The sequence below is a fragment of the Salmo trutta genome, unplaced genomic scaffold (assembly GCF_901001165.1).
Source record: "Salmo trutta unplaced genomic scaffold, fSalTru1.1, whole genome shotgun sequence".
Lineage (NCBI taxonomy): Eukaryota > Metazoa > Chordata > Actinopteri > Salmoniformes > Salmonidae > Salmo > Salmo trutta.
Window position 1 is genome coordinate 937,639 of NW_021823434.1, and position 12,486 is coordinate 950,124.

The 12,486-nt window shown below is 41.3% G+C and overlaps 1 protein-coding gene across 1 annotated transcript; it reads left to right on the top strand.

Annotated features, from left to right (window-relative positions):
- The first annotated feature begins 5,208 nt into the window (after positions 1-5,208).
- On the top strand, positions 5,209-9,227 carry LOC115190945 (protein LRATD2-like). The gene is made up of 2 exons (XM_029748987.1): positions 5,209-5,421; positions 5,661-9,227. Exon 2 carries the CDS (start codon positions 5,767-5,769, stop codon positions 6,664-6,666), a length of 900 nt encoding a protein of 299 aa, XP_029604847.1. The 5' UTR covers positions 5,209-5,421; positions 5,661-5,766; the 3' UTR covers positions 6,667-9,227.
- Positions 9,228-12,486: the final 3,259 nt, after the last annotated feature.

Consider the following 12,486-nt stretch of genomic DNA (forward strand, 5'->3'; position numbering starts at 1 on the left):
TTTATAGAGTTTTAAAGTCTCACAGTAATGAAGGCGTAATTCACCATTATTTATGTCTCTGTGCTTTTGGTTGGATAGTGTTCTAAGTTTTTTCATCAAACCAGGTCTTTTTTGTTTAGTTTTTTTATCAATTTCAGTTGTGCTACTTTTGCTGTTTGCCTGAATATATAGTTGATGTTTTGTACTGCTAGATTGATGCCTTCTTTACTGTGAGTGAATGTGGTATCCAGAAAGTTATCTAAGAGGGTTTGGATATTTTGGTTCCAGGTTGCTTTCTGGTGTTCTTCTGTGCTGTTTTGGGCCCATCTGTATGAATTTCTGATGTTGTGCAGCTTACTGGGCTGCGAATTATTTTGAGGAACAACGTAATTTGGCTGTGATCAGACAGTGTTAGTGGCTTGACAGTGAATGAGCTGAGAGAGAAATGTCTGTAATCATATAGTCTACTGGGCTGTGGCCAAGAGGTGAGCAATAGGTGAATCTCCCCAAAGAGTCCCCCGTAACCTACCATTAACAAAGTACAGACCCAGGCTTCGACAGGGCTGCAACAGATCCCTTCCGTTGTTGTTGATGGTGCTTTTGTTTTTATGGGGGAGATGAAGACAGAAACAGAATGGTCTAATAAAGCTGTCCCCTCGTGTGCTCGTTAGATCAGGTAGTGTTCCTGTGCGCGCATTTGTGTCCCCACAGATGAGCACATTTCCCTGGGCCTGGAAATGGCACGTCTCTTCCTCAAGGGTGGGGAAGATCTCCTCTGAGTAATATGGGGATTCTGAGGGGGATATATACTGCTCAAAGGAACACATCTTTTTCTGTCAGTACAAGTTTTAACCAAATGTGATATTTACCAATTTTGAGGGGATCAATTCGATTTTGCAATTTGGATTTGTATCAAATGATCAATCCTCCAGAGTCTCTGCCTCTATTGACAGAGCTGTGTTTCTGTGATGTCACAATGACCTCTCTGAAGCCTGTGGGACAACGTCAGCCTTACACCATGTCTCCTGCAGAATGACGACGTCAACATCTTTCAGATGTTTGTTGAACTCCGGTGTTAAACTCTTCAGTCTGAAGGTTGATGAGTTTAGGCCCTGAATGTTCAACATGCTAACTGATAGGTTGATGAGTTTAGGCCCTGAATGTTCCACATGCTAACTGATAGGTTGATGAGTTTAGACCCTGAATGTTCCACATGCTAACTGATAGGTTGATGAGTTTAGGCCCTGAATGTTCCACATGCTAACTGATAGGTTGATGAGTTTAGGCCCTGAATGTTCCACATGCTAACTGATAGGTTGATGAGTTTAGGCCCTGAATGTTCCACATGCTAACTGACAGGTTGATGAGTTTAGACCTTGAATGTTCCACATGCTAACTGATAGGTTGATGAGTTTAGACCCTGAATGTTCCACATGCTAACTGATAGGTTGATGAGTTTAGACCCTGAATGTTCCACATGCTAACTGATAGGTTGATGAGTTTAGACCCTGAATATTCCACATGCTAACTGATAGGTTGATGAGTTTAGACCCTGAATATTCCACATGCTAACTGATAGGTTGATGAGTTTAGACCCTGAATGTTCCACATGCTAACTGATAGGTTGATGAGTTTAGACCCTGAATGTTCCACATGCTAACTGATAGGTTGATGAGTTTAGACCCTGAATGTTCCACATGCTAACTGATAGGTTGATGAGTTTAGACCCTGAATATTCCACATGCTAACTGATAGGTTGATGAGTTTAGACCCTGAATGTTCCACATGCTAACTGATAGGTTGATGAGTTTAGACCCTGAATGTTCCACATGCTAACTGATAGTGATTTCATGTAGCAAAAAGAAAGAACAGCAGTCAGAAACACAGTAACTACTAAGTTGTTAAGAGTGAGATTATCAGGATAACAGCAAACATTTGTTCTGTTATATATATATATATAAACACACACTACCGTTCAAAAGTTTGAGGTCAACTGAAAGAAAATAATAACACTTGTCCATTAAAATAACATCAAATTGATCAGAAATACGGTGTAGACATTGTTAATGTTGTAAATGACTATTGTAGCTGGAAAAAAACAGATTTTTTTATGGAATATCTACATAGGCGTACAGAGGCCCATTATCAGCAACCATCACTCCTGTGTTCCAATGGCACGTTGTGTTAGCTAATCCAAGTTTACCATTTTAAAAGGCTAATTGATCATTAGAAAACCCTTTTGCAATCCGTGATGCTGGCCTTCTAGGCAGAGTTGCAAAGAAAAAGCCATATCTCAGACTGGCATATAAAAAGAAAAGATTTAGATGGGCAAAAGAACACAGACACTGGACAGAGGAACTCTGCCTAGAAGGCCAACATCCTGGAGTCGCCTCTTCACTGTTGACGTTGAGACTGGTGTTTTGTGGGTACTATTTAATGAAGCTGCCAGTTGAGGACTTGTGAGGCGTCTGTTTCTCAAACTAGACACTCAAATGTACTTGTCCTCTTGCTCAGTTGTGCACCGGGGGCCTCCCACTCCTCTTTATATTCTGGTTAGAGACAGTTTGCGCTGTTCTGTGAAGGGAGTAGTACACAGCATTGTACGAGATCTTCAGTTTCTTGGTAATCTCTCACCTGGAATAGCCTTCATTTCTCAGAACAAGAATAGACTGACGAGTTTCAGAAGAAAGTCTTTGTTTCTGGCCATTTTGAGCCTGTAATCGAACCCACAAATGCTGATGCTCCAGATACTCAACTAGTCTAAAGAAGGACAGTTTTATTGCTTCTTTAATCACTACAACAGTTTTCAGCTGTGATAACATAATAGCAAAAGGGTTTTCTAATGATCAATTAGCCCTTTGAAATGATAAACTTGGATTAGCTAACACAACTTGCCATTGGAACACAGGAGTGATGGTTGCTGATAAAGGGCCTCTGTATGCCTATGTAGATATTCCATTGAAATCTGCCATTTCCAGTTACAATAGTCACTAACAATGTCTACACTGTATTTCTGATCAATTTGATGTTATTTTAATGGACAAAAAAAATTGCTTTACTTTCAAAAACAAGGACATTTCTAATTGACCCCAAACTTTTGAACGGTAGTGTGTATATATATGTATATATGTGTATATATATATATACACACATATACACACACATATATACACATATACACACATATATACACACACATATATATACATATATATGTATATATATATGTATATATATATGTGTGTGTGTGTGTATATGTGTTTATATGCATATGTGTACATATATATGTATATATGTATATGCATATGTGTACATATATATGTATATATGTATATGCATATGTGTACATATATATGTATATATGTATATGCATATGTGTACATATATATATATGTATATATGTATATATGTATATATATATATATATATGTGTATATGTATATATATATGTATATGTATATATATGTATATATATATATATATATATGTGTATATGTATATATATATATGTGTATATGTATATATATATATATATATGTATATGTATATATATATATATGTATATATGTATATATGTGTGTATATATATATATATGTGTGTATGTATATATATATATATATATATATATATATATATATATGTATATATATATATATATATATATATATATATATGTGTATATGTATATGTGTATATGTATATGTATATATGTGTGTATATATGTATATATATATATGTATATGTATGTATGAATGCTAAATGACTAAAATGTAAATGGTGTGGCCACCAGCTGCATTATTGGGAGTGTCTTGCTAATTGCCTATAATTTCCACCTGTTGTCTCTTCCATTTGCACAACAGCATGTGAAATGTATTGTCAATCAGTGTTGCTTCCTAAGTGGACAGTTTGATTTCACAGAAGTGTGATTGACTTGGAGTTACATTGTGTTGTTTAAGTTTTCCTTTATTTTTTTTAGCAGTATATATATATATTCCTATCCACTGAACAAGTGAACTTTTAGTACAACATGCACGTGTGTGCGCTCGTTTAGTGCAGTTTTATTGGAGGATACTCTGATGTATTTCTCACTCTGTCCTTCCTTCTCTCGCTGTCCTTCCTTCTCTCTCACTGTCCTTCCTTCCTTCTGTCTCTCTCTCCCAGTCTCACTGTCCTTTTTTCTCTGTCTCTCTCTCTCTGATTCTAATGCTCTCTGTCTCTCTCTTCTTCTCAGTATCTCCTGCTCACACATGTTTTTCTCTATCACACATTCTCTTTATGCCAGCTGTTTACCAAAAGACATTCCGGTCCATACTGTGCCCATGTCCTAACTGCTACATAATAACCCACAACCCACTTCCAAAGGTGGCTCTCATGGAGTCTGCTTGTCCTGAAAATGACAACGGGTACTTCTCAAATAGCTCCCAATTCCCTATATAATGCACTACTACTACTCTATGGGCCCTGGTAACAAGTAGTGCACTATATAGGGAATAGGGTCCCATTTACGACCTAACCAATGTTGCAGCTGTCAGTTGTTTACATTGAGACAGGCAGATAAAGAGGGCAAACTATATCAACTCAAAGGCCGTTCTGTAACATTTTTGTAGCCTAGACGATGTGAGACACTAAGGCCACTAAGGAACAGTTTAGTAGACTAGACGATGTGAGACACTAAGGAACAGTTTAGTAGACTAGACGATGTGAGACACTAAGGAACAGTTTAGTAGACTAGACGATGTGAGACACTAAGGACACTAAGGAACAGTTTAGTAGACTAGACGATGTGAGACACTAAGGAACAGTTTAGTAGACTAGACGATGTGAGACACTAAGGAACAGTTTAGTAGACTAGACGATGTGAGACACTAAGGAACAGTTTAGTAGACTAGACGATGTGAGACACTAAGGAACAGTTTAGTAGACTAGACGATATGAGTGCCATGCTGTTACGGGTAAAAGGAAGAAAACAGCATATATGTAAGCTATAACAAAACCAATCCCTCTTCCACAAACAGGCTGAACTTGTTTAGCACACTGATATTACAAAGATATTACTATGTACAATGTTAATACAATGTTGCTGAATATGTATAATAACAAAGTTATGTCAAGTCTTACACATTAAATCTTATTCATTCCCAAGGAGTAGAATATAATGGAAGCCTATTAGCATAATAGGTTGTAATTATTCATTCCAACACTAACTTTTTAGCCCATGCTTTATGGGAGTTTGGAAAAGATCATGAAAAGAAAATGCGCGCTACAGCTTTAATTGAGATTGTTTGTATCTGTGCCAAGTCGAGATCTGCCTGCCATCGAATCCACAATCACTCGCAGGCTTCACTATCGCCTCTGTGGTGTTGACGGAAACTATTCATGCAGCCTACTTTATCGGCGAGCACGGACATAACATACATTTAGTCACCGGGCACGAAGAGCCTGTAAGCTATTAATCGATCTAATCGTATTGTGCATGATAGTTAAATGTTCTAACTTTACGCACGTAGAATAGACTAGGCAACATCAATCCACAGCAAGGTACCTGTTGATTTGAATAGGCTTCCTCACAGCCGGCCGCTGCTTGGGAGGACTACTTTGGTTTTTTGGGAGATCTGCGGCTACAGATGGATCGGAGTCCATTGGGAGGTTGTCATTAGTTTACCCGGGTTGTGTGTTACAGAGGCGGCTACAGATGGCGATGATCCTCGGCTTTTAAGAGGTGGACCGCCCGGCAGCGTCCTCCAGGAACGTCAACATCCTCTCTATCAGCTACCGAGGGAGGGGGCATGGGTAACCAGGTGGATAAAATGAAACTGTCACATCTAAGTTACGCAGAAGTTCCCACAGTGGACCCCAACGGGCTGGACACTGAGGAAGATCCACGGATCGGAGTGTCTTATATATTCTCAACAGATGACGAGGAACCGGAGGGTGAAAACAGTAACGTAGATGGAGCGGATAAAGAGCACCGCACTGCTACGGAACAGAAACACTACGACAAGAGAAACGAGGTGGAGTGCGCCGTTTACCACCTGGAGGAATGTATTTACGAGAAGAGCGTCAAGACCGCGGCCATGGAAATATACTCCCCTGAGAATCTACTAAACAAATGCAAGGCAGGTGACCTGGTGGAGTTTGTAACAACGGGACAGTACCCCCACTGGGCGGTGTATGTCGGTGACTTCCAGGTGGTGCACCTGCACAGAGCAGAGATAAAGAACAGCTTCCTGACAGACGCCAGCCAGGGAAGGAGATGTAGGATAGTCAACGAGTTGTATAAATTCAAAGCCCTCAGCGCCGAGATGGTGGTTCAGAACGCTATGGAACAGGTAGGAGCTAAAGACGGAGAGTTGAGCTGGAGAAATTCAGAGTGTTTTGCCGCTTGGTGCAGGTTTGGCAAACGGGAGTTCAAAATGGGTGGGGAGATCCGGATAGGAAAACAGCCATACAGGTTAAAGATCCTGATGTCAGATAAACAGTCTCACATGCTGGAGTTTCAGTGTTTGGAGGACTTGATCATGGAGAAGAGGAGACAGGACCAAGTGGGAAGGACATCAGTGGACCAGGAACTGGCCAATCATTTCAACAGGGTGGAAGTGATCAGAAGTGATCCACTCAGTGATCCAATAACTGCACAGATTGCTCAGTGGTCCAATAACAGCACAGATTGCTCAGTGGTCCAATAACTGCACAGATTGCTCAGTGGTCCAATAACAGCACAGATTGCTCAGTGATCCAATAACAGCACAGATTGCTCAGTGGTCCAATAACAGCACAGATTGCTCATTGGTCCAATAACAGCACAGATTGCTCAGTGGTCCAATAACAGCACAGATTGCTCAGTGGTCCAATAACAGCACAGATTGCTCAGTGGTCCAATAACAGCACAGATTGCTCAGTGGTCCAATAACAGCACAGATTGCTCAGTGATCTGATGGATTTAAGATGCTGATGTCCCTTTCCTATCTAATCACAGAGTAGCAAACACACATTTTATACTACATGTTGATGAATAGAATCAAATGGCACATTGTGTGTTTTGACGAATAGAATCAAATGGCACATTGTGGTTTTTGACGAATAGAATCAAATGGCACATTGTGTTTTGATGAATAGAATCAAATGGCACATTGTGTGTTTTGATGAATAGAATCAAATGGCACATTGCGTGTTTTGATGAATAGAATCAAATGGCACATTGTGGTTTTTTGATGAAAATAATCAAATGGCACATTGTGTGTTTTTGATGAAAAGAATCAAATGGCACATTGTGTGTTTTGATGAATAGAATCAAATGGCACATTGTGGTTTTTTGATGAAAATAATCAAATGGCACATTGTGTGTTTTTGATGAATAGAATCAAATGGCACATTGTGTGTTTTTGATGAATAGAATCAAATGGCACATTGTGTGTTTTGATGAATAGAATCAAATGGCACATTGTGTGTTTTGATGAATAGAATCAAATGGCACATTGTGTGTTTTGATGAATAGAATCAAATGGCACATTGTGTGTTTTGATGAATAGAATCAAATGGCACATTGTGTGTTTTGATGAATAGAATCAAATGGCACATTGTGTGTTTTGATGAATAGAATCAAATGGCACATTGTGTGTTTTTGATGAAAATAATAAAATGGCACATTGTGTGTTTTGATGAATAGAATCAAATGGCACATTGTGGTTTTGATGAATAGAATCAAATGGCACATTGTGTGTTTTTGATGAAAATAATAAAATGGCACATTGTGTGTTTTCATGAATAGAATCAAATGGCACATTGCGTGTTTTGATGAATAGAATCAAATGGCACATTGCGTGTTTTGATGAATAGAATCAAATGGCACATTGTGTGTTTTTGATTAATAGAATCAAATGGCACATTGTGTGTTTTGATGAATAGAATCAAATGGCACATTGTGTGTTTTGATGAATAGAATCAAATGGCACATTGTGTGTTTTGATGAATAGAATCAATTGGCACATTGTTTGTTTTTGATGAATAGAATCAAATGGCACATTGTGTGTTTTTGATGAATAGAATCAAATGGCACATTGTGTGTTTTGATGAATAGAATCAAATGGCACATTGTGTGTTTTGATGAATAGAATCAAATGGCACATTGTGGTTTTTTGATGAAAATAATCAAATGGCATATTGTGTGTTTTTGATGAATAGAATCAAATGGCACATTGTGTGTTTTTGATGAATAGAATCAAATGGCACATTGTGTGTTTTGATGAATAGAATCAAATGGCACATTGTGTGTTTTGATGAATAGAATCAAATGGCACATTGTGTGTTTTGATGAATAGAATCAAATGGCACATTGTGGTTTTGATGAATAGAATCAAATGGCACATTGTGTGTTTTTGATGAAAATAATAAAATGGCACATTGTGTGTTTTGATGAATAGAATCAAATGGCACATTGTGTGTTTTTGATGAAAATAATAAAATGGCACATTGTGTGTTTTGATGAATAGAATCAAATGGCACATTGTGTGTTTTGATGAATAGAATCAATTGGCACATTGTTTGTTTTTGATGAATAGAATCAAATGGCACATTGTGTGTTTTTGATGAATAGAATCAAATGGCACATTGTGTGTTTTGATGAATAGAATCAAATGGCACATTGTGTGTTTTGATGAATAGAATCAAATGGCACATTGTGGTTTTTTGATGAAAATAATCAAATGGCATATTGTGTGTTTTTGATGAATAGAATCAAATGGCACATTGTGTGTTTTTGATGAATAGAATCAAATGGCACATTGTGTGTTTTGATGAATAGAATCAAATGGCACATTGTGTGTTTTGATGAATAGAATCAAATGGCACATTGTGTGTTTTGATGAATAGAATCAAATGGCACATTGTGGTTTTGATGAATAGAATCAAATGGCACATTGTGTGTTTTTGATGAAAATAATAAAATGGCACATTGTGTGTTTTCATGAATAGAATCAAATGGCACATTGTGTGTTTTTTGATTGATGGAAGAAAGATAGTGTCAAAGATGCAGAATATGATTTGTTTATGTTTCATAATGATTAATATGATAATATACTTTGCATGTTTTCATGTCTGTAACAGGAAACGAACATACATTCATACCTACAGCCCTAAGGTTATGTCATTCTGATGAAAACATGTTGTAGAGTATAGGTTGATCAATCATCTCGCTTATTGTACCGTACCAATCATCTGAGTCAAGTAAATGATCATTACATCTTTGCAATCGAGCTGTTTTTTTATTCCTGGCTGTCTACAGGTGTGTGTTTCTTCAGACACTCTCTCTAGGCCAAAATGGATGCTTTCCAAGTGGACCCTATTCCCTATAGTGCACTACTTCTGCCCAGGGCTCCAAAGTAGTGCACTACTTCTGCCCAGGGCTCCAAATTAGTGCACTATGAAGGGGATAGGGTGATGTTTGGACCACAATCATAGTCTTTTCATTATTCACTTCCTGTTTCCACCTGCTTTACAGTCAGCCTCATACCAGAGTACTGCCCTGTTTCTACCTGCTTTATATTCAGCCTCATACCAGAGTACTTCCCTGTTTCCACCTGCTTTACAGTCAGCCTCATACCAGAGTACTGCCCTGTTTCCACCTGCTTTACAGTCAGCCTCATGCCAGAGTACTGCCCTGTTTCTACCTGCTTTATATTCAGCCTCATACCAGAGTACTGCCCTGTTTCCACCTGCTTTACAGTCAGCCTCATACCAGAGTACTGCCCTGTTTCCACCTGCTTTACAGTCAGCCTCATACCAGAGTACTGCCCTGTTTCCACCTGCTTTACAGTCAGCCTCATACCAGAGTACTGCCCTGTTTCCACCTGCTTTACAGTCAGCCTCATACCAGAGTACTGCCCTGTTTCCACCTGCTTTACAGTCAGCCTCATACCAGAGTACTGCCCTGTTTCCACCTGCTTTACAGTCAGCCTCATGCCAGAGTACTGCCCTGTTTCTACCTGCTTTATATTCAGCCTCATACCAGAGTACTGCCCTGTTTCCACCTGCTTTACAGTCAGCCTCATACCAGAGTACTGCCCAGGTTGTGTATTGAACTCTATTCAACAGGTTGTGTGTTGGACTCTATTCAACAGGTTGTGTATTGGACTCTATTCAACAGGTTGTGTATTGGACTCTATTCAACAGGTTGTGTATTGGACTCTATTCAACAGGTTGTGTATTGGACTCTATTCAACAGGTTGTGTATTGGACTCTATTCAACAGGTTGTGTATTGGACTCTATTCATCCCAAATGTAACCCTATTCTCAATTTTGTGCGCTACTGTTGGCCATGGCACATAGAGCGCTCTCTTCCTATTCCCCATAGAGCGCTCTCTTCCTATTCCCCATAGAGCGCTCTCTTCCTATTCCCCATAGAGCGCTCTCTGCCTATTCCCCATAGAGCTCTCTCTGCCTATTCCCCATAGAGCGCTCTCTGCCTATTCCCCATAGAGCGCTCTCTGCCTATTCCCCATAGAGCGCTCTCTGCCTATTCCCCATAGAGCGCTCTCTGCCTATTCCCCATAGAGCGCTCTCTGCCTATTCCCCATAGAGCGCTCTCTGCCTATTCCCCATAGAGCGCTCTCTGCCTATTCCCAATAGAGCGCTCTCTGCCTATTCCCCATAGAGCGATCTCTGCCTATTCCCCATAGAGCGCTCTCTGCCTATTCCCCATAGAGCTCTCTCTGCCTATTCCCCGTAGAGAGCTCTCTGCCTATTCCCCATAGAGCTCTCTCTGCCTATTCCCCGTAGAGCGCTCTCTGCTATTCCCCGTAGAGCGCTCTCTGCCTATTCCCCGTAGAGCGCTCTCTGCTATTCCCCCGTAAAGCTCTCTCTGCCTATTCCCCCGTAGAGCGCTCTCTGCTATTCCCCCGTAAAGCGCTCTCTGCCTATTCCCCATAGAGCGCTCTCTGCCTATTCCCCGTAGAGCGTGCTCTGCCAATTCCCCATAGAGAGCTCTCTGCCTATTCCCCATAGAGCGCTCTCTGCCTATTCCCCATAGAGCGCTCTCTGCCTATTCCCCATAGAGCGCTCTCTGCCTATTCTCCGTAGAGCGCTCTCTGCCTATTCCCCGTAGAGCTCTCTCTGCCTATTCCCCGTAGAGCTCTCTCTGCCTATTCCCCATAGAGTGCTCTCTGCCTATTCTGCCTATTCCCCATAGAGCGCTCTCTGCCTATTCTCCGTGGAGCGCTCTCTTCCTATTCCCCGTAGAGCTCTCTCTGCCTATTCCCCGTAGAGCTCTCTCTGCCTATTCCCCGTAGAGCGCTCTTTGCCTTTTCCCCGTAGAGCTCTCTCTGCCTATTCCCATAGAGCTCTCTCTGCCTATTCCCCATAGAGCTCTCTCTGCCTCTTCCCCATAGAGCTCTCTCTGCCTCTTCCCCATAGAGCTCTCTCTGCCTCTTCCCCATAGAGCGCTCTCTGCCTCTTCCCCATATAGCGCTCTCTGCCTCTTCCCCATAGAGTGCTCTCTGCCTCTTCCCCATAGAGCGCTCTCTGCCTCTTCCCCATAGAGCTCTCTCTGCCTCTTCCCCATAGAGCGCTCTCTGCCTCTTCCCCATAGAGCGCTCTCTGCCTCTTCCCCATAGAGCGCTCTTTGCCTTTTCCCCGTAGAGCTCTCTCTGCCTATTCCCCATAGAGCTCTCTCTGCCTATTCCCCATAGAGCTCTCTCTGCCTCTTCCCCATAGAGCTCTCTCTGCCTCTTCCCCATAGAGCTCTCTCTCTATTCCCCATAGAGCGCTCTCTGCCTCTTCCCTATAGAGCTCTCTCTCTGTTCCCCATAGAGCGCTCTCTGCCTCTTCCCCATAGAGCTCTCTCTGCCTCTTCCCCATAGAGCTCTCTCTCTATTCCCCATAGAGCGCTCTCTGCCTCTTCCCCATAGAGCTCTCTCTCTATTCCCCATAGAGCGCTCTCTGCCTATTCCCCATGGAGCGCTCTCTGCTTATTCCCCATAGAGCTCTCTCTGCTTATTCCCCATAGAGCTCTCTCTGCCTCTTCCCCATGGAGCGCTCTCTGCCTATTCCCCATAGAGCGCTCTCTGCCTATTCCCCATAGAGCGCTCTCTGCCTATTCCCCATAGAGCGCTCTCTGCCTATTCCCCATAGAGCGCTCTCTGCCTATTCCCCATAGAGCGCTCTCTGCGTATTCCCCGTAGAGCGCTCTCTGCCTATTCCCCATAGAGCGCTCTCTGCTTATTCCCCATAGAGCTCTCTGCCTTTAGAGCGTTCTGAATAGTTGACTGTGAGACTTGTCTATCTATCAATGTAACTGAATAGTTGACTGTGAGTTTAGTCAGTCCTATCTATCAATTAAGGCACTTCTTTATATATACGACGTCACGTTAAAGGTGTTGAAACAGTGTGAAGGTGGTAAAGGAAGTATAAAGGTTAGTTCATCACATCAAGACGACCCTGGTCCTTTTCTTGTGACCCCATGATGTGGGTGTTGTAGTAGAGGATCCGGGGTGAAGGATCCCTTAGGTACAGAT

Excerpts from the sequence above, each read along its gene's own strand:
- LOC115190945 (XM_029748987.1), top strand. The coding sequence starts at position 5,767 with ATGGGTAACCAGGTGGATAAAATGAAACTGTCACATCTAAGTTACGCA.